Raw genomic sequence first — 24,195 nt, 5'->3', positions numbered from 1 at the left:
TCCCCGAACGATCGCGGGGAGCAGCTCCGAGCTGCCGAGAGGGTTTGCGGCAGGGCCGGCACGGGATGGGCCTGGGGCGGCCCCGGGCGCGACACCGGCTCCGCGCAAAACCACGCGGCACGCACACGAAGGCGCGGCGTTAAAGGAGAGGGGAAGCAGCTGGAAAACACTGCCCAGGCTGGCTCTCCTGCCGGGATGAGGGGCTCCGCTCCTCCTCCTCCGTGGGTGAGGGGTCGAGACAGTCCCAGTTCGCACCCCTCCTGGCGTGGACGAGGATTACTGCCCACAGCATCACGATGGCACCCGTCGCGAAGGGAGGGTTTCTGCTCTCATGCACCGGTGGGGAGTGAGGTGGCGGGGGGATGCTGTTAGCGCCGGGTGCACTTCGTGCGGCCCTGCTCCCCGCCGCGGGGCTCCCCAGCGAGAATTAAACCCTAAGGAGTTTAATCTCTTTTTTTTAAGTAACACTTCTACCCACTTCTCCCCTCCAGTAAAAGGCGCGTGGCGAGTGGCGCGGCGCGGTCCGTGGAACGAGGGCTCGGCCCGCACGGCTCCCGCCGCCCCGGCCCGGCCGCGCCACGGGCCCGGCCGCTCCCCGCCTGCCGCGGGCGCTCCGCCGCCCGGCTCGGCCCGGCTCTCACCGGACTGGGCTCCCATAGGGCTCGCTAACGGGTTTCCCAGAGCTCCGGCCACCGCGGGGTTTGTGAGACACAAACGCTTTGTGAAATACACGCTGATTTTCACTGAGCGTGAACTTTTCCTGCCAGCCTCTTCCTCGGGGTGCGGGAGCGTTCCCGGGCAGCACCCGGTGTTTGGGTCTGTCTGTGTGCATTTGAAAGCGAGGGAAACCACTCAGTTTGGTGGCCGGCGCATGGGGCTGGAGAGAGAGGGACCACGGGCCAGAGGGACCCCGGCGGGCAGTGGGTGCCGCTTCTTCTGCGGACCCCTCGTCCCTCAGTGCGGAGCGGAGCCCGATGCAAACTCCGAGTTTCCCCGGGGCCCGCGCCGTGCTGCTGCCGGTCCCTTGACGGCCGGTTCGTTTATTATTGAGGCTCCGGATTTCTGCCTAAATAACGCGAACCCCCGCCCACCCTGGGGCCGGCCCCGGCCCCGGCCCCGCGACGATCGTCCGGCTCGTAAAGGGAACGTGGACTGGGAGCCCAGAAAACATTTTTCCCCTTCATTTCAAAGGAGGAAACCTGAGCGATTCTCATCCTTTTGATTGATTAAGGTCTTGAATAACTTGAAGCTCGGGAGTGACAGTTCCTGAATAGACGATTGCAAATAAAAAGCCCTGTGGAAAGCCGGGCTGGCACTTCGGAGTGTAAAGGAGGCGAGTTTGCTGGCACTTACCAAGTTATAAATAAAAGGCCGTGCACAATGGTACCTTCTCTAAGGACAGACAGTCTTTACAACACTCCTGGCGTCATATCCTGCTGTGGGCACTCCAGCTCCGAGGCAGACTTTACCTCTTTTATTTTTCCAGCAGTTTAGTTTGAATACTACAATAAATTCCTGGGAACAAACGCTTGTTAGTAAGACTTTAACATGCACCGCCTCGCACCCATGCACATATAAACGCTCACGCACACGCGTGAAACGCAGGGACACCCTTGTCCCATTGGTTTTTAAACGCAGACATCCCCACGGAGATCTCACTGGCAGCTCTTCCTCTCCAAACAGTGAGCACCATTTGTTCCAGAGATGTTTCTTCTGGACGGAGAGATTTCGGTTCAAAGTAAATAAGTAAAAGAAAAGAATAAAGGAGCATTTTTTTTTCTTTAAAATTAAAAATGTTGTTGCCCCCACCCCGCCGCTGATGCTCGGGGAGCGGAGCCAGGAGACAAAAGGCTTCGTGGCAGCCAGGCGGGTGCTGTCCCGCGGAGTCCCGCAGTGACACGAGGTCCTGAGGGGTGCGATGTCCGGGCCGGCCCGGTTGGTGCTTCTCTCCCGGGGCTGGGGCGGCCGTCGGGGTACCGAATAGATCCCCATCCCCGGCCGCCCTCCGCTTGCGGGGAAAGGGTCCAGCGCGGCTCTGCCCGCAGGGTCAGCGCGGGGCCGTGTCCTGCCGTGCCGAGCCGAGCCGAGCCGAGCCGAGCCGAGCCGAGCCGAGCCGAGCCGAGCCGAGCCGAGCGGTGCCGGTGCCGGTGCCGGTGCCGGTGCCGGTCGGGCCGCGCCGCCGTCGCGCCGGCCGGGCCGATGGGCGAGAGCCGCCGCTCGCCCAATCAGCGGGGGCGGCGCGGCCGGGCCGGACGGCGGTGGCCAATCGCGGCGGCGCCGCCGCCGAGCCGCGCCGGGCACGGAGCCGATAAATGCTCCCGGCCCCGCGGCCGCCGCTCCCCGCCGCACCGGGGACACCGCCGCCGCCCCCCGCCCCGCGCCCGCCCGCCCTCCCCGCGCCCAGCCCGGCGGGGCTCCGGCCCGGCCCCTGCCCTCCCGGTGCGGGGCAGCGCGGGTCACTGACAAAGGGGCAGCGGCGGAGCTGCCTCCTCCCCGCCCCTCGGCGGCATCCCCCACCCCCTCCGGGACCGCTCCTGATTCGGCGGGGCCCGCTGACAGCGCGGGTCTCCCCTAGATCAGCCCTCACCTGGATATAACCCTGCCGGCCGCTGCCGCTGCGATGACAACTCTGGCCGGAGCTGTCCCCAGGATGATGCGCCCCGGGGCCGGGCAGAACTATCCCCGCAGCGGGTTCCCGCTGGAAGGTAAGGCCGCGCCTGTGCCGCTCCCGGTCGGGAAAGGGATAATCGTTCCGTGCCGGGACGCCGGAACAAAGCGGCCCCCCCGGCCCGCCAGAACTGGTGCACGGAGTCCTTCCAGGACAGCCGCCCGGCTTCCCCCTGGGCTGTCAGAGCAGGGCTTGTCCCAGGACGGGCACGGCTCGGACCGCTGCAGCTCCGGCCTCGCACCCCCGAGCGGCCCGGCCCGCGAGCGGGAGTTCGGCAGCACAGCCGGCCCCGGTTCTCTTATGGAGTGAAGGGGGGTGGTTTGGGGAGCCCAAAGTTGGGGAAAAGTTAGGAAAAAAATTAAATTCGGGTAAAAGCAATGCGAATCGAAAGGAAGTTGAGAGCCGTGGGTCGGGCCGCTGCGAGTGGCCGCTCTGAAGGCAGCGGCGGTGTGAGGGCCCCGCGGCGCCGGCACTGCCAGGCCCGTGCCCGACGCAGGACGGGCGGCGGCCGCGGCTCCCACCGCCGCTCCCGGGGACACTGCGGCCTTCCCGCAGCGCTTCCCCTTTCTCCGCCGGAGTCAGGCGGGCTCTGGAAGCCGGCTCCGGCTGAGTGCAACAGGTGAAGCCCGCGGCCGCCTCCCTGCCCTGCCCGCCGGGCCGGCGGCGGGGTCGCCCCGGGAGCTGCGGACCCCGGGTGCGCGGCGGGGCGGGCGGGGGTGAGTTGCTTTATAGAAAAGCAAAGACAAAAAAATAGTAACAATAACAACAACAAAAAATAAAAAGACGCAGCAGGATCCGAAGGAGACGTTAACGCCATTTACCCCCCTGCCTCCCTTCCCTCCTTTTCTAGTCTCTACCCCTCTAGGCCAGGGCAGAGTCAATCAGCTCGGAGGAGTGTTTATCAATGGCAGGCCTTTACCCAACCATATCCGGCACAAGATAGTGGAGATGGCCCACCATGGCATAAGGCCCTGTGTCATCTCCCGCCAGCTGCGAGTGTCCCACGGCTGCGTCTCCAAAATTCTCTGCAGGTACCAGGAGACGGGCTCCATCCGACCGGGGGCCATCGGCGGCAGCAAGCCCAAGGTGAGCCTCTCCCGCCCGCCCGGAACCGGGCAAACCCCAGTCGCGGTGGCGGGGAGCGAGTTCCGACCGGGACACGGCCCAGGCTGGTCGGCACCGGGGTTTACAGTGGGGACGGCGGCCTCCGGAAGGGTCGGGGGACCGTGCGAGGCCGAGGGTGGGCGCAGACACTCATGGGACGCAGCACCCCCGCCGTGTCCCCACCTGTTGCTCTCAAACTTCCCGAGTTTAGAAAATATTGTCGGAGTTCTTGGAAATAATAATACTTTTAATTAAGGAAATTCTATTTTTAAAAAAACTCAAATGAAAATAGGGCGAAAAGGGCATTTTTTGGAGCACTTGACTTCCCAGAGCCCCGCGTGCCCCACGCTCATTTTCCCCGCAGGAGCGCAGGCGGGCTCGGGGCTGCGGGACGGAGCGGGACGCGATCGGTCCGGTGCTGGAGCTGACCCAGCACGGCTGGATCGGGCCCTCCCGCTTTCGTTGAAAGCGCAGCAAAACGACCTGTATTTGTGTCGGTCTCTTTACTGCTCCTTCTCCTGCTCTGTTTACTTTTTCTCTCTGCTCTAGAGCTGCGTGTATTTATAGCTACGCCTCCGAAAAGTTTGCGCTAACAATAACGGAGACGAAATTTTTTCTCCAAGATTAGGCTTCTCCTTCTCTAGCTTTTCTTTCCCACTAAAGTGAAGTATAGGCTTGAGTTTTTATTGGAAGTTGTTGCTAGATTCTCCCCCCCCCCTCCTTCTTTGATTCTTCTAAAGTAGCGAAGCATGTCCGAACTTTTCCTTTCCGTGTTAGGAGTAGAGGTAATTTTTTATAAGCGTGCTACTCAAACGTAAGGCTATTGCCAGCCGGGAGATCGTTCTTTTTGTTTGGTTTTTAGATTTATTTTAAAATCACGAGGCTACCGAAGAAAAATGCCGGTACTCGAACTTCTATGCGTTTTTATTACGCTGAATTTTATTCGGAACTGCAAACTTTGTTCAGCCGAAACTTTACTGACCTGGAGCTTCGTTGCCCGGAGTCCTCCGCTGGTCGCAGCCTGGTATTTTCTCGGCCGCACGGCAGCCGGTGCTGCCTAATTCGGGGTTTTCCGTGCCGAAGTCTCTGTCCCACCTTCTCGGTAACCCCGGAGGATTTTCTGGGACGTTTCGTTTAACGCGGAGTGTGTTCGTTTTATGCGGCCCGTTATTACCTTCTGTGTCCCTCTTTCTTTACCCTGCCCGCTTTCGGGTGTTTTATATCGGCGTTTCTGAGCGGGGCCGGTGTCGGCTCTCGCTGACGACGGCGCGGGCGGCTCCGAGCGCCCCGGGGCTGTGGCGGCGGCAGCCCCGGCTCCCCCGGCCCCACAGACTGTGCCCGCTCGCCTTGTCTTTACTGAAGCAGGTGACGACGCCGGATGTTGAGAAGAAAATAGAGGAATACAAGCGGGAAAACGCGGGCATGTTCAGCTGGGAGATCCGGGACAAGCTGCTGAAGGACGGCGTGTGTGACCGCAACTCGGTGCCGTCAGGTACGGAGCGGGGGGTTCGGGGTGTCCCGGAGGGGGCAGCGCGGTAGCCGGGTGAGCCCCATCCCCTCGGGATCGGAGCCCCGGGCACCCCGGAGCGGTGCCCACGGAGCGGCCGGCGTTAGCACGCGGTGCCTCCCTCCCGGGAGGATTCCTGCTCTCGGCGGGGTGTTTTCAATTAAATCGCAACTGCATCCCCCTCCCCTCCTCCTCCCGGCGCTTCCCCGCCGTCCCCTCCGGGCTGCTGCCGCAGGAGGGCTCGGAGCTCGCCGGAGACGCGGAGCTGGGGAGCAGGAGATGGGGAGCAGCTCCCTGTGCCGGCGGGGTGTGTGCGGGATGGGCTGGGGGCACAAGGAGCCGGAGCAGTGTTTGTGAGGGGTCCGGGGGTCTTTATCACCCGCCATGCGGGCTCGGGGGGAAGAAAGATTCCCGGGGGCCGCTGTGCCCGTGCTGGAGTCCGGTGCGGGACGGCGCCCCGTGAAACCCCCGCGGGGACGGGAGTGACAGGCTGCCTGCCTTAAGTCCGGACTGGCGGTGGCCGAGGGACACAGGCCAGTGGCTCTGAGGGGGGACTCGGCTTCCCGGGCTGGCCCGAGAGCCGCGGGGGGCTGCTGGGAACGAGCCGGTCACAGCTCTGCACTCCCCCCTGAAGTGAGCTCCATCAGCCGCATCCTGCGGAGCAAGTTTGGGAAAGGCGAGGAAGAGGAGGCTGAGCTGGAAAGGAAAGAGGTGGAGGAAGGCGACAAGAAGGCCAAGCACAGCATTGATGGCATCCTCAGCGAAAGAGGTAAAGTCCCGCTTGCCCCTGCTCTCCGTGGAGCCCTGCCAGTGCCAATGCCGGTCCCGGGTGCTGGTGGCTGTCACTGCCCGTCTCCCAGAGGCTGTCCTGGGGCCAGCCCAGCGGGAGGTGTAGGGCGAGTGAGCCCTGCCAGCCTGGCTGCCGCATCCCATCGTGTCCCACTCCCCAGCAGAGCGACCCTGCAGTGTGCGGGAATGGCGCAGGGGCTGGAACAAAGATGGGAGGCACTGCTGGTTTGGCTTTCAGGAACCAGGGAGGGTTGGGGCCGCCACAGAGCCCCTCACCACAGCCGTGCAGGGGCTCCTCTCCCAAACCCAGCAAAGGGCTGCAGCCGCATAGAAGGGACAGTGCAGCAAAATCCTACAGAGCCTCAAGTCTCTGCAGTCTAAACAGGGCAAGGAGACACATGTTTTGCTTTTTCTGTCTTAAAACTGCTGGGAAGAGCATGTGTTGGTGTTTGGGCCGGGCCTGCGAGGAGGCTGCCCCTGAACGAGGCGGAGGTGCAGGGCTGCTGCGGGGGGACAGCTGCTGCTCCCGCCGCAGCCGTGCCTGGCTCCCGGCCGGGCCGGGGTGCAGGGGCAGGCCAGGGCCCGGCCCGGCCGCCTGTCTGTGGAAGTCGCTGCCCAGCACATGCACAGGCGCTGGAGAAGGCGAGACAAAAGTACCAAATGAGCTGGTCAAACATTTGTACAACTTTTCCAGCTTTTACAAAGAAGGCCTTCTATACACAATCTACACTTGGAGATGAACTTGGAAAACAAAGAGGGGGGAGTCCATTGAAACTCACACTTTGGCTTTGCACAGACAAAGCTTCAGCTAGCAGCAGCTTGATGTGAACAAAAGAAGGCAACCTTTTTATAATTCAAGGAGAAAAGAAGAGAAAACAGCCCCACAAAAGGCTGAGAAAAGACATTATGGGCTTGCAATGAGGGATGAATTATTCAATGAGCCCCTAATAGCTGATGCTCCACGCAGTTTTATGGACTCTCAAAAGTGGAAAAAAATAGCTGTTTTTAGAGAGAAAATGTTTATAGCATTTCTAGGCATCAAGGGATGCTGGTGCTGTGCAAGGACAACAGAAATCTGTTGTTTGACAGTAGGACATGTCCTTGTTTTGCTAGAACAAACCACTAAACCCTCCTAAAACTTCATTTTCAACTGTTATTAAAACTTTCAGGGAAGCCTCATCTTCTGTGTGTTTGTGTTTGCAAGGAGGTGTGTAATACATACATGCAGAAGATGCTAACAAAATTAGAGATTTTAAGGTAGAAGGCACAGTTTGATTGCCTGGTCTCTTTACCCTCATATGGGTCCAGAGTTTCCTCCAGCATCTCATCCAACAGAGGGTTTTTCAAGAGGGTTGTGCACCAAGGGAAAAATAGCTAAATTCAGTGCCCTAGTTGTCTAGCTTTGCTGCCTTCTTCAATTTCTTGACAGAGATTAGAAACAGAAGATAAGTAAGCCTTGATAATATCACTGCTTTATGGAAGAGTAGTTAATAGAGAAAGCAAGAGAAAAAATGCTGTTATCGATACAACCCATCCTCCTGTTTCTCTTTTGAAACAGCTTCCTGTTCTTTGACTGTCTGCCTTTAAAGTGGGGCTCCTGATTTATTATAAATCAGTGTCTGGGTGCATTGCCTGCCACCAGCCCAGGGGAGCCCCAGAATTCTTGCAGGAAAGCCACTGGGGCTGGTGATGCCTTGCTGCAAGAGTGGCTCGCTCGTGCCTCCCAGCACAGTCGTAGGAGGAGGCTGCAACATACTCTCTCTTTCACTTTCTGTGGATGTGAATGTCTAACTTTATTTGTTTTGAGTTCAATCAGTAGCAATTTTCCCCTTGATTACATGGGGTAGTGTAGTCCTCTCCTGCCCTAGGCATGCAGGTTTCTGCTGCGTGAACGTGACCGGACAGTTCCGTGGAAACGGCAGCTTTGGTAATCCCATCTGTTCTGTGACAGTGGTTGGGAAGGCTTGGCAGCGTGAGGGAGAGTGTGCTCTTCCCCACAGCAGCGTCTGCTCCCCCTCCCTGACTAGCAAGCTGTTGCTTAATCTCGTTACTGGAGTGGCTGGGATGCTGCAGTGCAAGCGCGCTGCTGCTCCAGAAAACATTTGTTGCCACCCTCGTGCCCTGCGTGGAGTGTGATTCTATAGCCACAGCACGCCAGTGACACCATTACAAGAAAAGAATAACCATAAAAGAAGCCCACCACTACTTTCTGTATCTGACCAACAAAAAAAAGTTCTGCTTCAACTCCATGGCCAGCCGAGGAGCTTTGATTTCACTCCACCTATAAAAACAATCCTGGTCTGTTACTAGAATAACTGGCAGTGCTCCTAAGGATTTTGATGCTGCAGGATCATATTTGCCAGCACCCACCAGCTTGGCTACAAGGCCTGCTGTGGCAGAGGGTGCCTGCTGGCAATGCAGCTCAGATGCCCTTCTGACACTCGGGTTGTTTACAGAATGTCCAAAGGGTGTCCATGTGCTGGGCAGCAAACCCCTCAGTGCCAGCTCAGCACTGAGTGCTCTACGTTACTGAGGGGAAGAAAGTGCGGGGTTTTGTGCAATATGAGGAGTTTTTGTAGCTCTGTTCTTGGGGGCTTGAGGTGTATCCTGGAGCTTGGGTGCCAGGGAAGGCTGTGGGATAGGTCAGAAAGTGACTGCTGAGGCTGTTCATGATGGCTTTTCTGCTCGGGAGCACACATTAGTGCTGGACTTTCACTGGCACTGCCTGAAATCCCCTCCTCGCCATGGGCCTTTGGGTGGCTCAAGGACTGGCATTTTTTCCAAGAACAAGGACAAGAGTTGTCATTTTAATAGTAGCTAATTCAAGATTTAGGGAGTATTTACAGCAGAGTGGGATTAGAGAAAATGGAAACGTGATATTTTTAGAAAATGTGTGATAGAAACAGTGAATCATTGGGATCTCTCCCACCACATTTATGGGCGTAGGTAAACTTTTGTATGGCTGGTGTGATTCTGTTTCATCCTCTCTTCTTGGACACTTACACGTGATTCTCACACCGTTTACAGATGCCACATGTGCAGCCCTGTACATGCTGCATTTCAGTGTTTCTGCCAGTGTCACCCTCAACTCTGATTCTGGGGATATATTTAAAGAAACTTAATTGTCAGAGTGTCTATCAGGAGGCTGATAGTTCTATAACAGCATATCTGTATTTCTACACATGTGATAATTTTTTTCTGAAAGGCACAAGCCATAAATATAGAACACCAGAAAGTTTTGTGCCTTTATGAGGCACATCAGAGCTTATTTTTAGCATAACCACTACAGAAGAGGGACTTGCTTGTACCTTTGGGGGCAGTTCTGTGCAGCATGGTTTGCTGACTAATCCGATAGCTCCCCCCTCCATAAGATAGCTGTTGTTTTCCGGCAGCACCCAGCGGCTTCCAGCACTGCAGGGATGGGGCAGAGCTGGTCCCCAGGCTGCTGGGAGCGGGCTGGGGAGGGGGCTGGGGCCGGGACCCCCCCTGCTGGCCTCAAAGTGGGCCTCTGTTCCCAGCCAGCGGAATTGGCCCCCGGGCCCTGTCCTGGCGGATCCTCCCCCAGTCATGCGCACCCGTCCAAAAAGGGCCCTACTCATCCCAAGCCTCTACCCTTGGCTCTACTGAGAGCAATTCAGGCTACAGCAGACTAAATTGCCTCCTTTATTTTCTTCTTACTTTCATCTTGGACCAAACCCTTCCCCCTTTCCCTCCCCTTCCTCTTTTCTTTTTTTCTGTGTGCCTGAGGCTCACATTAATACAATTTCGGCACCACCCCTATTTTAGTGTGTGTATGTGGGGAGTTTGAGGGGGTAGGAAAAAAAAGGACCTTAGCACAAAAGCCCTGCTCAGCAGCTCAAAAGTTCAAGCTGCTGCTGCCTCTCTAGCTGTGTGATGCTTTTCCTGTTTGTGAGTTTTGGGAAACATTTTTGCTTTGTACTGTAATGGAATTAGAGGACAGATGCTGACTGTAAATGGGACACGCGACTACCAGCCCCTAGCTTAAATATTTAGATGCAATGTTACAATTACTGACTTGATGCAGGAGGCTTTGAAGTGGTGGCACATGATCTAAAGGGTAGCTCGAGCTAGATGGGCTGGCAGATGTTTTGATTAGGGCTGGTCAGTATCATGCAGCCAGTTATTTTTAGATTGCTAAACTAATAAAGACACTTTATTAAGGGAGAAGATTAACATGGAGGCACCAGATATCAGTTTGAGTCATTCATTTCTGCATAGTAGACTGTTGGATTAGTGGCTGGAGCATGGGATGAGTCAGATGCTGAGTTAGAATTGGGTTGCAGGGGTTGTCCTGGTTTTTCTCCGGTGTCCTGTCCCAAAGTGCAGTGGTAGGAGGAGCACTTAGGTGCTGAAATGCTGTTGTGGCTGAGAAGCACAGTTGGTTCCCCTGCTCAGTGTTCATGGTAAAGATTCACTTATTGAGTGAGATGTGATGGCTGTGGCTGCAGGCAGTTGAGCCTGAAGTTTCATGCAGTATTTGATGTATTTGGTCACTAGCAGGTCTAAAAAATCAACTTGTGTCACTTGAACAGTGTTGCTTCTGGGGCTCTCAGAGCTGACAAGAAAACAGTACTTAATTAAGAAAAACTCCCTAGTGAGTCCAGAATTTGGCTGAAGGGAGACAGTGCCAACTATATTTTCTGTCTGTCTTTTTCTCCTCTTTCCTCATATCTTAATAGTGAGAGTCCAGGCCTAGGCAGAAAAGCCAGGTGTTGCACAGGTGCAAATTGGTGCAGGTGATTCCATGCAAACCCAACACAGCTTTGTTTCTTCTGCCTGACCCATCATCACTGTGGGCCTCTGGGCCAGGCTTCTTCTTCAAAATAATTATTATGACGATAATAATAATAATAATAATAATAATAATAATAATAATAATAATAATAATAATAATAATAATAATAATAATAATATAATACAATAATAATAGTAATAATAACAACTGATGACTTTAGCAGTGAATAAAGACCTCACCATCAAGTGAGAGTGTGATGTCCCAGCATGCTGAACATTTTTAGAAAGGTGCTAAATGTTTGACTTTAGAGTGACTTCAAAGTGGAGTTTGCTCTTCCAGAGCTGCCGGGGGCAGCCCATTCCCTCCTGTCCTAAAAGGGGGGATTTTGAGGAGAGAGCTAATTGTCAGACTAACTGCAGGCTAATCGTCTGACAAAAGCACCAGTAATATTTCCAGCTGTGGGAAGAAAGGGTGTTAATCTAGAAGCGACTCTCTGAAGTAATATATGTACACATCATATCCTTGGCTTGAAATCATGATTTTATTAGTGGCTTTGAATGTTTTGCCATCTGAGGGACGCTTTCTTCAACTTAGGAGTCAGCGCCTGTTCAAGCAGAATTGCTGTGGGCATCCTTTCCAGTTTCTCTAATTGCGTATATCTAGAACAAAGCTGAATGTTATTTCAGCAAATGTCAGGATTGCTTCACACACAGCAGTCAATTAACTTGAATTTGTACCCGAGTTAGCACCTTATTTGGTTGCTTTGAAGATCTTCATCTATTAGACTAAAAGGGTGTCGTTCCAGAAAGGCAGAGGCAACAAACACTTGGTTGACTTCGGTGTGGCTAGGACTTCCTCTGAGAGTGTGATTTATGTATTTGGTTTCCAGATTCTCCCGTGATTGCAGGATCTGTGATGTCAGTAGGAATTTACCCTAGCAGACATCAGGCTTTTCTTGGCACCAGCTCTGTAGTGTGCTGAGGAACTGCAGCTCTGGGCGAAGTGCTCAGGTTTGGGATGTAAGAGGGGCTTGCTCACTCTGCAGATGCTGCACGGGCTGTGCCGAGCAGTCCCCTCAAAGGGCCTATTCATGTGTGTAACGCTGCTCACGTGGGCTGGGCCAGCCAGGAATGGGGCCCAAATTTGTTCTATTCTCTCAGTAAAAAGTACCCACTGCACAGAGTGGGACTTGAATCCCGAGTGAAACTCTGGCAAAACTCTCACTGAGGGCAAGGGTCTTTGTGTCTCAGTTTACACAGAGGTAGCAGTGGAATCAGAAGAGGTTTTAATTAGATAAAAAGCAAATTAGCAATTAATGCTGTAAGTAATAGCCAATACCGATAAAATTCTTAAAACAAATAATTTCCTGTGTCTGAGTTTGAATAGTGATTCTCTGTTATATCATGCAAATACAACACTTTTATCTAACACTTATTTGGGGATCATTTAGTTTGATTTGGGTTTACTTATTGATAAGGGTTGGAACAGGGTTTAGGAGAGGGAAGCCAATAAAGCTGATAGTGATAAATTATCATGAGTCCCCAGAGCTGTGTAATAAAACTGCATTGGGAAATGAAGCAGAACTACAAAGTGCTCTCTGGTTAATTTAAGAAGAAATTGAGTGAAACACAAAGCAATAAATCAGAGCAAGCCAGTCAATGTGAATTTCTCCATGTAAATGTCACTTTAAATCCTATGTAGCAAACGTATGTGGCCAGAGAAAGAGCAAAATATAGAAATAAAAATGCAGGATACTTCCAAGTGGTCCCTGAACGCTGAGCTTTCTGGCTAATAAAAATGATGTACAGTAATGTAATTCACCACAAGACCTTGTTTAGCCTAGTGTGAATGTGGCATTTTACTTTACTTGCCCTAGAGTACTCCTGCCCCATGCTGTTAAACTAATTCAGTTTAAATCACTCTGCCTAGAAAAAAGTGAAGCCTAATGAAATTAAAACTCACTGAGGACACATTAAAGTGTGTCATGTGCTGAGATTATTTAGTTAGGGGAGTTTGATGTAATTGTTGACAGGTCGTTTATTCATCCTAGTAAATAAAGATTCACGAACTATTAAGAATGTGCATATATAACTAGTAAGACAGTAAAAGGCAATTAAGCAGTCAGTTTAATGTCTTATCTTGCTGGTTGCTCTACAGTTGTTTTACAACTAGGAATTAAAATTTGAAAAGAAAGTTTTCAGTGTCCCTGGCCAAATATTGATTAAGTAGTTGTTTGCTGATGCCATTGTGGCACATAAAAAGGCCAGTGGTTCTGCCCCTTGTTGTTCATCTTCCATTGTTGCTGATTCTTAACCTCGGAGATCAAAGGAGGATCATTTCAGTTTATCTGTCCTGGAAAATCCTTCTTTGCTCCTAAACCCGTATGGATTAATGGCCAAATTGTCTGTAATGAGATGTGAAATTTGAATGGAATCCTTATTTTTCATGGTCTGTTGAATGTATACACTGTATGCTTTACAGTTTTGTGTTTTTGGTTTTTTTTTTTCTTTTGCATTACTGGATTTGATTTTGTTTTAATCACTTTAGTATACAGCGCATTGAAATGTTACTATTGTAGCAGGTAAAATTCAATGTACTTAACTGAATTTTACTAAAACTATTTTTATTGCATGTAATCTTTTTGATGAGTGTAGCCTAAAGGGGAAAAAAAAGTTATCTTTGTATACCAAATCACACAGGAGATAAATAATCCAGGGCTGCCAATAAAAGAAAGGGAGCTTGAGAAGCCAGCCCATTCTCCAGACTGGGCTCTCAGAATATAGGGGACACAAACAAGCTTGCAACATTTGTTTGGTCATTTTCTTCAGTTTGTATTTTATGGCCCCTACTTGCCTCAGCTAGAATAGTTGTGCTGTGCCTTCTCCCAAAAAAAGGGAAGTTGGATTGACGAGGCTGCGCAGAAAAACAAGCAAGAGCCCTTGAGAACAATCAGTTCCTTGTGCATGGCAGAAAGCTATATTTATTTCAGAGACAGTAAAATGTATCCCACCACATCCTCAGTAGAAGAGGCTGTGCAATCTGGATGTGTTTTCTTGTTGTTATGACACGAGTTTTCATCTGAATTGTGAGGTATGGGAGTGTTAGATCCAGGTCCCACTGCACCCACCAGACACAGTTTGTGAATTTAGCCTCACAAACACTAGTAAGAAGCCTGGTAAAACCAGGAAGCCTCTCCTGGTGTTGCATTTTTAGGTGGGTGGGTGGGTCTCCTCTGCTGTTATGAAAAATAGCAAAGGATAAGACAAAATTTTAAGTAATTTTCTCATTCCCTTTCTTAAATACATTCTGCTTCCATTCTGTCTGGTTACTGCTGATTAAAATATCAGTCCATGCATGCTTTGCAAGTGCTCAGCTACTTTAGGAGACATTTTGTCCCAGGGTAAGAGCTACCACTCTTTGAAAGCATTTTAGATACAAATTTCCTCACAAAGTCTGTGGACTCATCTTTTTTGTTTCCATAGAGAGCTGTGGTGAACACAGTGATACCCATGCTACCTTCTGATTTTTTTAAACAGATTTTTGCCTGGTTATAGACTTTCTGGCAAACACAATCAATGTTTATATCATGCACAAGCCCATATAAGGACCAGTCTTAAGGATTTTTATATTTATGATATGCCTCATGTTGGATGTCTGATCTAAAAATGACTATGCAGTAATTTCTTTATCAGATATATTGTCACATAGATGGCTGTGCTTTGAATAGTATGAGGAATAAACTGTCTGTGGCTGACAATTCTGCAAGCAGACAGCTTATTCAGCCCCTGTCAAATCTTATTCACCTTACTTAAATGAGCAGGACTGTTCATGCCAATATAACCAGAATCTCTTCCATGTACTAGCCTGGAAAAGCAATAGCAACCACAGCTCTTTTGGCAAAATCACCCTGCACTTTGTTAAAAATGTAACCCATCTACCCCCTGCGAGGCAGTAGCACCAGCCATACTCAGTGTAAGCAAATTGTACTTAAAACTGGTTTTCATCTCTGTTTTTAACTGTCCCAGGGAGGATGGAGATGAGTGCAGACAGGCTTTACAGAAACCAGGCTAACAGAGTAGCAGGGAATGTTTCCACAGAAAATCCGTTTTTACTGAAGATGGTGTGGCAGGACTTCCTTTTCATTTTGACCTCAGGGCTGGCTGTTTGATCTGGTGTGAAGTGCTGAAGGGTCAGAGCGTGGGGTGGGAGGATGTGTGCCCCAGTAAATACTCTGACACCTACCCAGCCCCTCCTGTCAGGCTGAGTGCTGAGAAAAAGCTCGCACAGATCTAGCTGGAAGTCAGGACTCAGCTGGTTTCACAAACAGCAAAATAAGTTCTTTTCAGAAGGAAGGTGTTTTAAAAAAAAAAACAAAAGGAAGTGGAAATTATTCAGCTAAAGAAAATGAAGAAAATGGGAAGTGAAATACACTGTTTCCCAATGAAATCCTGAAAAGTACAGATTTTGAAAAAAAAAAATCTCTGGAATTCCATTTACCAAGGGATAAATCAAGTAACTCCACTGCAGATGGTGAACTGATGCTGTTGTGTGAGTGAACGCTGAATTAAATTATCAGTATTTGCATGGAAGAAGAGAAACAACTGCTAGCTAAGGAGTGCTGGTTTAAGTAAGCAGTCATCCAATCTTTATGGTGTGATGTTATAGGTGAAGATCTACAAAGTTTTTTCTGTAGAATTTTAACACACGTGGTGCAGAGAAAGGCATCGTGTGTATCTCCCTTGCTGTGTGTGGTGGCTATTCCCTGTATGGTATATGACTTCACTGTGTTCTTTGTCTGTGGAACTGGAAAATAATAGAAGAAAACATTCAGGAATCTATTTAGAAGATTATACAATAGATGTCACAGTTAGGAAAAAGCCCTGTGGGTTCATCCCTGCTTTAGCACAGTTGATTTGACCTGCTCTCTTTTAAATCAACAGGCTCAAGCAAAAATGCTCGAGTATTTGGCAGCTGCATAGAAAACCACACAAACCCCTGTTGCTTTAGTACCCACAACTTGTTTTCCAACAAATACAGTGTTGTCTTTTGAAAACCCCTTAAAGCTAGCTGCTTATCCACCTCTTCTGAACAGCTCTGAGACTGGTGTGAGCTGCATGTGTGTGCACTGGGGCAGGGGCTGAAGCAGCCAGAAGCGTTGCGGGGTCTCAGGATGCTCACATGTCCTGGTGAAAATGCAAAATGGCTGCATACAGCAGATATATTTTCAGGCTTTTTGTTATTTTCATCTCTATGTTTTAAAAGTTTCTTGGGACCAAATGGTATTGGCATTTACATCAGAACAGTCCTGTGCTCTCAGCAGAGCTGTGCAGGTTATTTAGCATTGAATTTGGCCCTGCATGAAAGTTTAATCACATTCCAGATTTGAGGGAATACCTTCACTTTCTCAGACTTAGCAGACCTTAGAGTGCTAAACATCTATTTTTGCTGGTAAAGACCTGACATAACCAGTAAGTGTAGTTAAAATGTTGCAAGCAGAGCAAATTAAAAAAAGCTGCTTTAGAGAATGGCACTTAATTTTTCTAACATATGATTTAGCAAAAAAAAAAAAGCAAACAACCCCCCCAGCTCTCTGCTGTAAGGAGCTCTGTAACCAATCTGCTCCACCAGTCCTGGCAGGGTGGGAGGCAGTGCTGCTCCCTCTGATTTCTGGCTCCTCCCTGGATGAAGGGTATCAGGAGGGGAGGCACACTCTGTCCCCATATGCAACATTCCTGTCCTTGGTCCCAGTCAACACAACAAATGAAATATTTGGAAGGACACCATGTAATTTGAATGGTTGTCAAATCTTATACTAGGATGGGTGTAAAGAGGGTTGGTCCCCAGGCTGTACGAGGCCACTTAGCCAAGGAAGAACTTGAATCAGAATTCAATGTTACTGTGCTTCTCCTGTATTGGCAGTTGAAAAGGTGGAGCGATGATTGATGACATAAATACTTCTGTTAATCTGATATCAGAAACAGAATTTTCAGTCCTGGAAGACTAAATCAGAGACAGAAACTTAAAGTGAATATTAAAAAAATCATAACTATAGCTAGTATCTGAATCCTGGTAATGATAGTTATAAATAAACCACCCTAGAAAAGTGTTATGAGGGGGAAAAAAAGATCCTCCAGGTGATGAAAGTGTAGGGGGGACCCACCTGTTCCTATTCTTGGGTGCTACCATGCAGAAAAGTGACCCCTATTAAAGAAATAAGCAGCTGGTGCTGCATGCTTGGCTGCTGGCAGCACAGGGGGGCCTGAGCAGCAGTGGCTTTCCAGGATGGCAAGGGGGGAACCCCTTTGGATGCACTTCTGTGCTGCTCCTCCTGTTTCAGCCTCGGGGTTTCTGTGCAGTGCTGTGCCCTTAGGGTGCCTTGGGCCCCTTTTCAGGGCCAGATCCTCTGGCTGAAAGAGCCATTGTGCCTCTCTGAGTGTGAGCTGAAGCAGTGAGCAGAGTCCCTGCAACTGAGGGCTGGGTGCAGGGCTGGCTCCCAGCCCAGGTGGGAGCTGGGGCTGCCCTGTTTGCAGCCCAGGCAGCTCCTCACTCTGCCCTCTTCTTCTGAGAGGCTTGCAAGTGATTTTTTAATATTTATTGTGAGGTTTAAAGCTTGCACAGGGCCGTTGTGCTCTCGAGGTGCAGACGGGGGGGTCACGGTGGTGCTTTGCAGGTGGTGCTTTGCACTTGGTGGCATTCAGCTGTTGCAGTGGATGCCTCAGGTCCCTGGGATTTGCACTGAAGGGCTTGCTCCCACCCTTGCACAGCTGCTGCTGGTTTGCTGCTGTAGAAAAGGGGCTGCCCATCTTTCCATAGGCTTTGACTTTCTTCTGACTGGGCTGGGGTGAGTGTGGTTCTGTGTCTTTGAATTGGGCTAAAGGAACTTTTTTAATACCCCTTTTGAGTAGTGAGGAGTGATCTTAGTGACTAATGTGTTTATAAGTAAGTGATACCCCTATACAAACAAACAACAAAAATGTGGTTATAGCAAAATTGGTGCTGGAAGAGTTGGCTTTAGTTTGAGGGAGAACTGGTTGGAATTGGAATTTGCTTTGTGTTTCTTGTAGTGACTTTCTGCATTGCTTGTGCCTGGAGCCAGCTGAGATAGGACTGCTTGCTCCTCCTTCCCTCTTACTGGTCTCTTGCTCCTCTGTGGTTAAATTTTCTCCTTGTATCTGTGGTGGTTTTTTTCTTTTTGTGGGTTTTTTTTTGTGTTTTGGTTTGCATTTTTTTTTTAAGAAATGGGACGAATGATATTTTCCTCCCTCAATGGTATTTCCAAATGTCTGGTGTCCAGGAATCAAAAGTGTTCCATAGGTTCAGCTGTCATCATTCATCTGCTGAAACTGCAAATCCAGAAGGAATGATACTTTAGAATGAATGTTTGTGGCTAGAGAGGATTGCAGCCTGTCCTTGGAAGAGCAGTTGGGCTTTCAACTTTGGGGTTTGCAGAGCTGGGGAACACCAGGGGTTGTTTGTAGAGGGGACATTGGGTCCCTTCTGGTCCAGTGGCCCATGGTATGAACCACTTAACTCACCAGATGCACAGAGTAGCAGGGGTGTGCTTTGGTGAAGTGGTAAACACTCTGCACTTTTATTTTTAGTAGTTTTATTACTATTTTCTAAAGCTGAAGCAGATCAGTAGCTAGTGTGGGCTGGGATTAAGTCCAAGAATCTGGAGGTGTTACCTCAATTTACACTGAGGCTCTGAGCCACCATGTATTTACTGGAGTACAGCAGGAATTGATACATATTTTTTGCTGGTTTTGCTGAGTCTCCCATGAATACCCTGCAATTCTCTCAAATATGTGGTGTGAAAAATCTATTCAATAATATGTATGAATAATCATTGGTTCTAAGAAAGCATTCAATGCTTGAAATTTATGTGGTTGTGACTGGGCACGCAGGTCTTGCACTGATTCCTCTTCTACAACTGCTCTTGCATATACTAAAAATGTATATTTCCTGGATAACTGTTAAAACTTTTTTTCTTCTTTTAAAATTATATTTATTTTTTACTGTTGTATTTGTTAAAAGAGAAACATGTACTGAGCAGAAAAAAGGAGACAACAATCATGCTTTAAGCATTCTTTTGTTGTACATTACCAGTATTTATAGTTTAAAACTGTAACTTTCCATCCTTATGCAAGAGAATGCCTTTCTCAGTGGGGGGATTTTTGTGTTACACAGGCTGACTAGAGATAAACTACTTTGTTTGATTTTAAACTTTTAATAAATGAAATCTGTAATTTATTTTATAAGCATTATTCTTGACAAAGAGAAATAGTCCAGTAACTTGGACATGAAGTTATGAGACAAAAAACTGGGGAGCCAGTTGCAATTGATAGACTGGCTTAAACTTGTCAACATGTCTTAAAAAAAGAAAAGTTTTAAATCTAAAAACTGCAGTACAACTTGCAGTAAGGCAAGATTTAATTTCCAGAGTTGGCGAAACAAATATTTTTTACTGATTTCTAAAATTTCCAGGAAAGTTGTATTGTTCCAGTCTATTCCTTAAACAGTAAATTTATAGGTTGGTTTTGTGTGTTTTTCTTCTTTCTTAGCACCACTAATTCCTCTAATTAATAGTGTCAAGCATGTGAGATTGCTCATAAATCTGAAAAAAGGCCTATTGAATTTAATAGTGAGACTTGCATTGTCTTTAAAGAAATTTGGTCAGACCCTAAACAGAAAGGTTTTTTTTCCCGTCTCTCTCTTTGTTTTTTCTTTCCCCCCCTCCTCCTCTCCTTTCCTTGAGGCAGAAAAAGTTTTGAGTTTTTCTGAGGAAACTGAGGAATTCTAGCATTCCTGGGCATGAGAGGAGAATACTGATTAGAATCAGGCAGAGAGCAAGCAGGTGCTGAGCATGTTCATTGCTTAACCCCCTGCCCTGCTCCTGCATCCCTGCCTGACCCAGTGCTCAGACCCTGCAAATAGCAGCAAGTTGCCAGATGTTGGAGATGTTTTCAGTAGGGTGATTATTCACCAAGTCTTGTCTGAAACCAGGGAGTTCCTACAATGCCTGTATTTCACATTTAAAGCTGGGCTGGGTGAGCCATGGGAGACAGTGCTGAGAAAAATACTGTATTTCTGGGAATCAGAGCTGGCTCTTCTGTTGCTGGCTGCTCTGTGGCATCCTTTTGCAATAAACTAACAACCAGAGTAGGTTGCCTGAGGGGGAGAAAGCTGTCTATTTTTTTTTTTAAAGAACAGAAAAAGATTTTATGGGTTAGAAACAGTGCACCCTAAAGAGAGGTGTGTTTAAAAGTTAAGACTCGAAAGCTTTTGTCTGGAGAATAATGCACTTGGAGTAAAGAGCTGCACAATGGAAGTCTTTTCTTCCAGTTATGTATGGATGAGCATCAGTCAGCCAAGGAAGAACTTCAAAGGCTGATGTGAACACTTGCTAGGCCCTTTTTTTCCTGACAGGTTCTTCTTGAGGTAAGATGGGGAGAGCTGTTTGTGCTGGGAGCTGGAGCTCTCCTCCTGCAATAAATCATGTGCAAACAGAGGTACCCAGCCTCAGCTATCTCTGTCTCCAGATTTGCCTTTTTGGAAGTTGCTAAACCATCCCATTTCATGAGTCTTTTATTGCTTATTCATAAAGAGGTCTCAAATTCCACTTCTGCCTTGCTGGAAAGGCACCATGCCAGATGGAGGGGGAAGATGATCCATTTCTCTGCCTCCAAAAAGACTCATTATTGATACACTGTAATTTGCTTTTAAGGTGGAAAAAACAGCCTCAGTGTGTTTTAATAGAAGTGGTCCAAGGGTATAACTGCTGTGCATTAAAACAGCAACTAAACTTCATGTCTGCAAGAAGACATGGAGACATGTCTTGTGTGTCTCTCTATGGAGAGGTCAGGGTTGGTAAAGGAGATGCTTCTCCAATATAGGAAAGAGAAACTCCAAATAGCATCCAGAGAAATGTCTCTAACTTGTCCTAATAATTTCATTGTATGAATTTTAAAATACTTTATTTTGGTTGGAAATTTATTGATGTTCAATATTGCAGTCTAGAGAGATTTATCTCGTTTTAAAATGGGTTTAAGGAGCAGTATTAGTGTTACCTGTGAGGCTGTGCTTAGAGGCACTACTTTAGAAGACTGTGTGTGTCACATCAGTCTTTGTTAAAGGCAGACACAACAGAGAAACCAGAGGCTGTCTGATGGAGGAAGCAGCTCCTTTGAGTTCCCAGGAGCACAAAGCAGAGCAGTCTGTACTGCAAGCCCAAAGGGCTGATGCTCCTGCTGATGCACACAGTGCTATTCACATTTTTGGGGGGTGGGGTAGGGAAGGCCAGGCCCCTTCTGTGACAAAGGAAACCCTGCAGCATCTTGTCTCCAATAACTGAAAAATGCATGCCCAGGTGAGTGGGTGACCCCTCTGCCAGCCCATGTCCACGAGCAGTGTGTGAGCATCCCTGGGTGCCCCTTGTGCTGCCACAGAGCCAGGGGCAAGCCAAGCTGTAGGAGCAGAGTGCTGGCTGTCCTTTCTCAGGGCATTTGCAGCAGTATTCCTGAGTTCAGGGAAGGGCCACGTAGGATGTTCTCAAAGTGTTTGTGGTGCAAGCCTGGATCTGGGACTTCACTGCTGCAAAGATGAGGCTCTGGGGTTTTTGTGTGCTTTCTCTGTGTTGCTATCTTGATCATCCAGCTCTGCCAGACTTAACATTTGAGTCCCTTTCCATGACAGCCCTCATTCATTTAGCTATGCATTAGGCAGGGAAGAAGAACCAGTAATTATGAGCAAGCTGGCAATGCTGTGTTCCAGTAACTGTTTCATGGTGTGTTTGAGTTGATGGCTGCAAGAATGGAAAATAAGTCTTTGGGATGATGTGGAAGATCTCTGTTGCATGCTCTGTCTCTTGGCTTGAGCCTGCCCTACGTGCTCAGGCATCCTTGGCTTCAGCCAGGCTGTTTGAAGGAAATGGGGTTTCTCTGAAGGTTGGGTTCAAAATAAATGATTTGCCCACAGCAGCAGCAGCAGTTGTGATAGTCTCTAGGAGTGCATTGCATGACTTATCTAGACACAGCCTATGAGCTGCTTTGAAGCCAGCAGTGGAAGGTGGCAGAAAAGCCAGATTAGTGTTGGCTGGCTTAAATTTTCTGTATAAGTCTTTGCACACATACTGAGAAAAAATTCTTTAAGTGAAAAAAAGATGGGTTCCCCCTGCATTAATGATTCAGATGAGTTCAGCTTCACTGCTGAGAAAATTTCATTTAGCAAAGCAAAGGGGTGTTTCACACAAGGAAGACATGCAGTTGTGGAAAATGGTCATTTGAAACAATGATACTTTGTAATAAATTTCGAAATGTGCAATCCTGCAACCGACCTTTTTTGGTTTTTGTTTTTTTTTTTTTTTTTTTTTTACTTTCAGCATAACCCAATGCTATCTAACTCCCTGAAAATCAAGTATATGAACATTCACATACATTGAATTTTATCTTTCTTTTCAGGAAAAGGGTGAAAGAATAAATAGAATTTAGAGGTAAAAACGGAACAATATAATTGAATTTGGTGGAGTGTTGTCAGCCGATTTTAGTTTTTCAAAAGTAAGGGAAAGAGGAGCATTTTGGATTTTTGTTGTGTTGTGGGCTGACAGTCTTAGACCATTAGTAGAAATCAGGTAATAGTCCTTGTTTTGCATCAGCTCTAGAGACCTTAAACATATTTTGGAAATTAAGGAGTTTGGTTCCTGCTTTCCTGAACAATTTTAGACTCTTGCAATGTAAACGGAACATTTTTGACCATGATAATGTCTCCGTAGTCCCATCTCCAAAGTGCTTGTTTTTATAAAATAATAAATGTCCTTTGACTTCCCTGGTGGAAAAATTCTAGATAAATTCAGGGTGTTATTTTTACTCTATTCCTTCTCCAAATTTAAAGCAGTCTCTGTTTGCTAAAGATTGAGATAGGGAAAGTTAAGGACCAGGAGTGATTCTTATTTTGCTGCCACTTTTCATCAGATGTTCATCGCTCATGGAGTGGCACAGGCACTTGTAGAATGAATCTCTAAAGATATCAAAATAGAATACAAACTTGAAAATTTGTCTTAACAAGTTTCTCTTACACAAATATTCAGGAGATGTTTGGGCATTTATCTGTCTCTGCCCTTGTTGCATGGGGAGAAGAGCTGGGTAAGGAGCTCAGCTTCAGTCCATGTAGATTCAGCCATTCTCTCCTTTTTCCTGTATATTTCTGTAGTTGCTGTGTATCCCTGATTCGAATTTTAGTAAAAGAACAATTTTTAATTTCCTTTTGTTTATTTTGATGGGTTACAAAGAGTAAACCAACAAAATCTGCGATATTGTCTTAATGACTCTTGTGGAACAAGCAATAGTGTATTGAGGAATTACAAATTTGTACTTTCAGGTCGATTTTCTAGTAAACTGTCAGGAAATAGTGCTACAGTATAGAATATATTTTTAGATCAGATCCTGGACCTGGCATCAAATCAGAGTGGTTCCTTTGTTGAAGTTCCTTGATTTCCAGGAATATAAGAGATCTCAACCTGGCTAATGGAACATTTTGTAGTTTGAATAACTGAGGGGTCTTTCCCAAGCAAGGGCATATAGAATGCACAGCCAGATATTGGATTATTTGTGTTGTGAGGTTATTTTTCTCATTTTTCTTTTGGGATAATAGTTGCTCTTTATAGAGCATTTTGCTCCATTTAATAATATAAAACAAGTTATAGAATCAAGAATATTCTATTTTGGGAAGAATTTGAAAGATTTCTGGTCCCTTTTAATGCAGCTTCTGTAAAAGGTGGTAAAGCACACTTCAGTGTGATGCATGTGCCTACTGATATCAGTCCCCTGAATGTACTGTTGAGGAATATTGAAGATTTTGAGAAATGATGCTTAGTAACTTCTGCTTGTTCTGTGTGTGTCACATTTCACACACATTCTGCAGATACACATAAACTGTGGAGCTGGGTTTCAGAGCTAGGTCTGGCCAGGCACATTGTTTGTGCAGCCAGAAGAAATTCGTGTACTTGGTACAAAAGATGAGTTTGTAGCTATTTAAGCAAAGCTGTACCTCTTTTTATTAGTAAAAGAATGCAAATGGAGGATTTTATGCAGATTAAGAAACATTTATTTTACTGCTCAGAGGTCTTGCTGTCAGCACCCATTAAAGTCTCGAAATTAAAATAAAACAAACAGAGCAACAAACAACCCCCTCCAACCCTCGAATTTCACACAAAACCAATCCTATGGATATGCTCTGTGTGGTAGATAATTTAGCAAAGTAGGTTATATCCTCAAGACATTCCTCTGGCACCCCTCCATGTGAACACTGCTAATATCTTTTGAGTCACTTGGTGCTATTGTCTTTCTAAATACTATTTGGAGGTTGTGCTGCTCTGGA

At 47.9% G+C, this 24,195-nt stretch overlaps 1 protein-coding gene across 2 annotated transcripts in view; it reads left to right on the top strand.

Moving 5' to 3' along the window:
• Positions 1 to 2,539: 2,539 nt before the first annotated feature.
• The window catches only part of PAX3 (paired box 3), a 75,489-nt gene continuing 53,833 nt past the window's right edge, over positions 2,540 to 24,195 (top strand). The window contains exons 1-4 of one of the 2 annotated variants that reach the window (XM_071437472.1): positions 2,540 to 2,705; positions 3,519 to 3,754; positions 5,138 to 5,264; positions 5,914 to 6,048. In XM_071437472.1, the coding sequence (XP_071293573.1) occupies positions 2,621 to 2,705; positions 3,519 to 3,754; positions 5,138 to 5,264; positions 5,914 to 6,048 (583 nt within the window). In that variant the 5' untranslated portion in view covers positions 2,540 to 2,620. Of the gene's footprint in view, positions 2,706 to 3,518; positions 3,755 to 5,134; positions 5,265 to 5,913; positions 6,049 to 24,195 lie in introns of both variants that reach the window. The other variant, XM_071437471.1, reaches the window with a different exon arrangement.

This window comes from Agelaius tricolor, unplaced genomic scaffold (assembly GCF_023055355.1).
Source record: "Agelaius tricolor isolate 1412-34295 unplaced genomic scaffold, bAgeTri1.0.p SCAF_12, whole genome shotgun sequence".
In the NCBI taxonomy this organism is placed as follows: domain Eukaryota; kingdom Metazoa; phylum Chordata; class Aves; order Passeriformes; family Icteridae; genus Agelaius; species Agelaius tricolor.
Note: the sequence above shows the minus strand (reverse complement) of the source record. Positions and strands in the feature narration are given on the sequence as shown.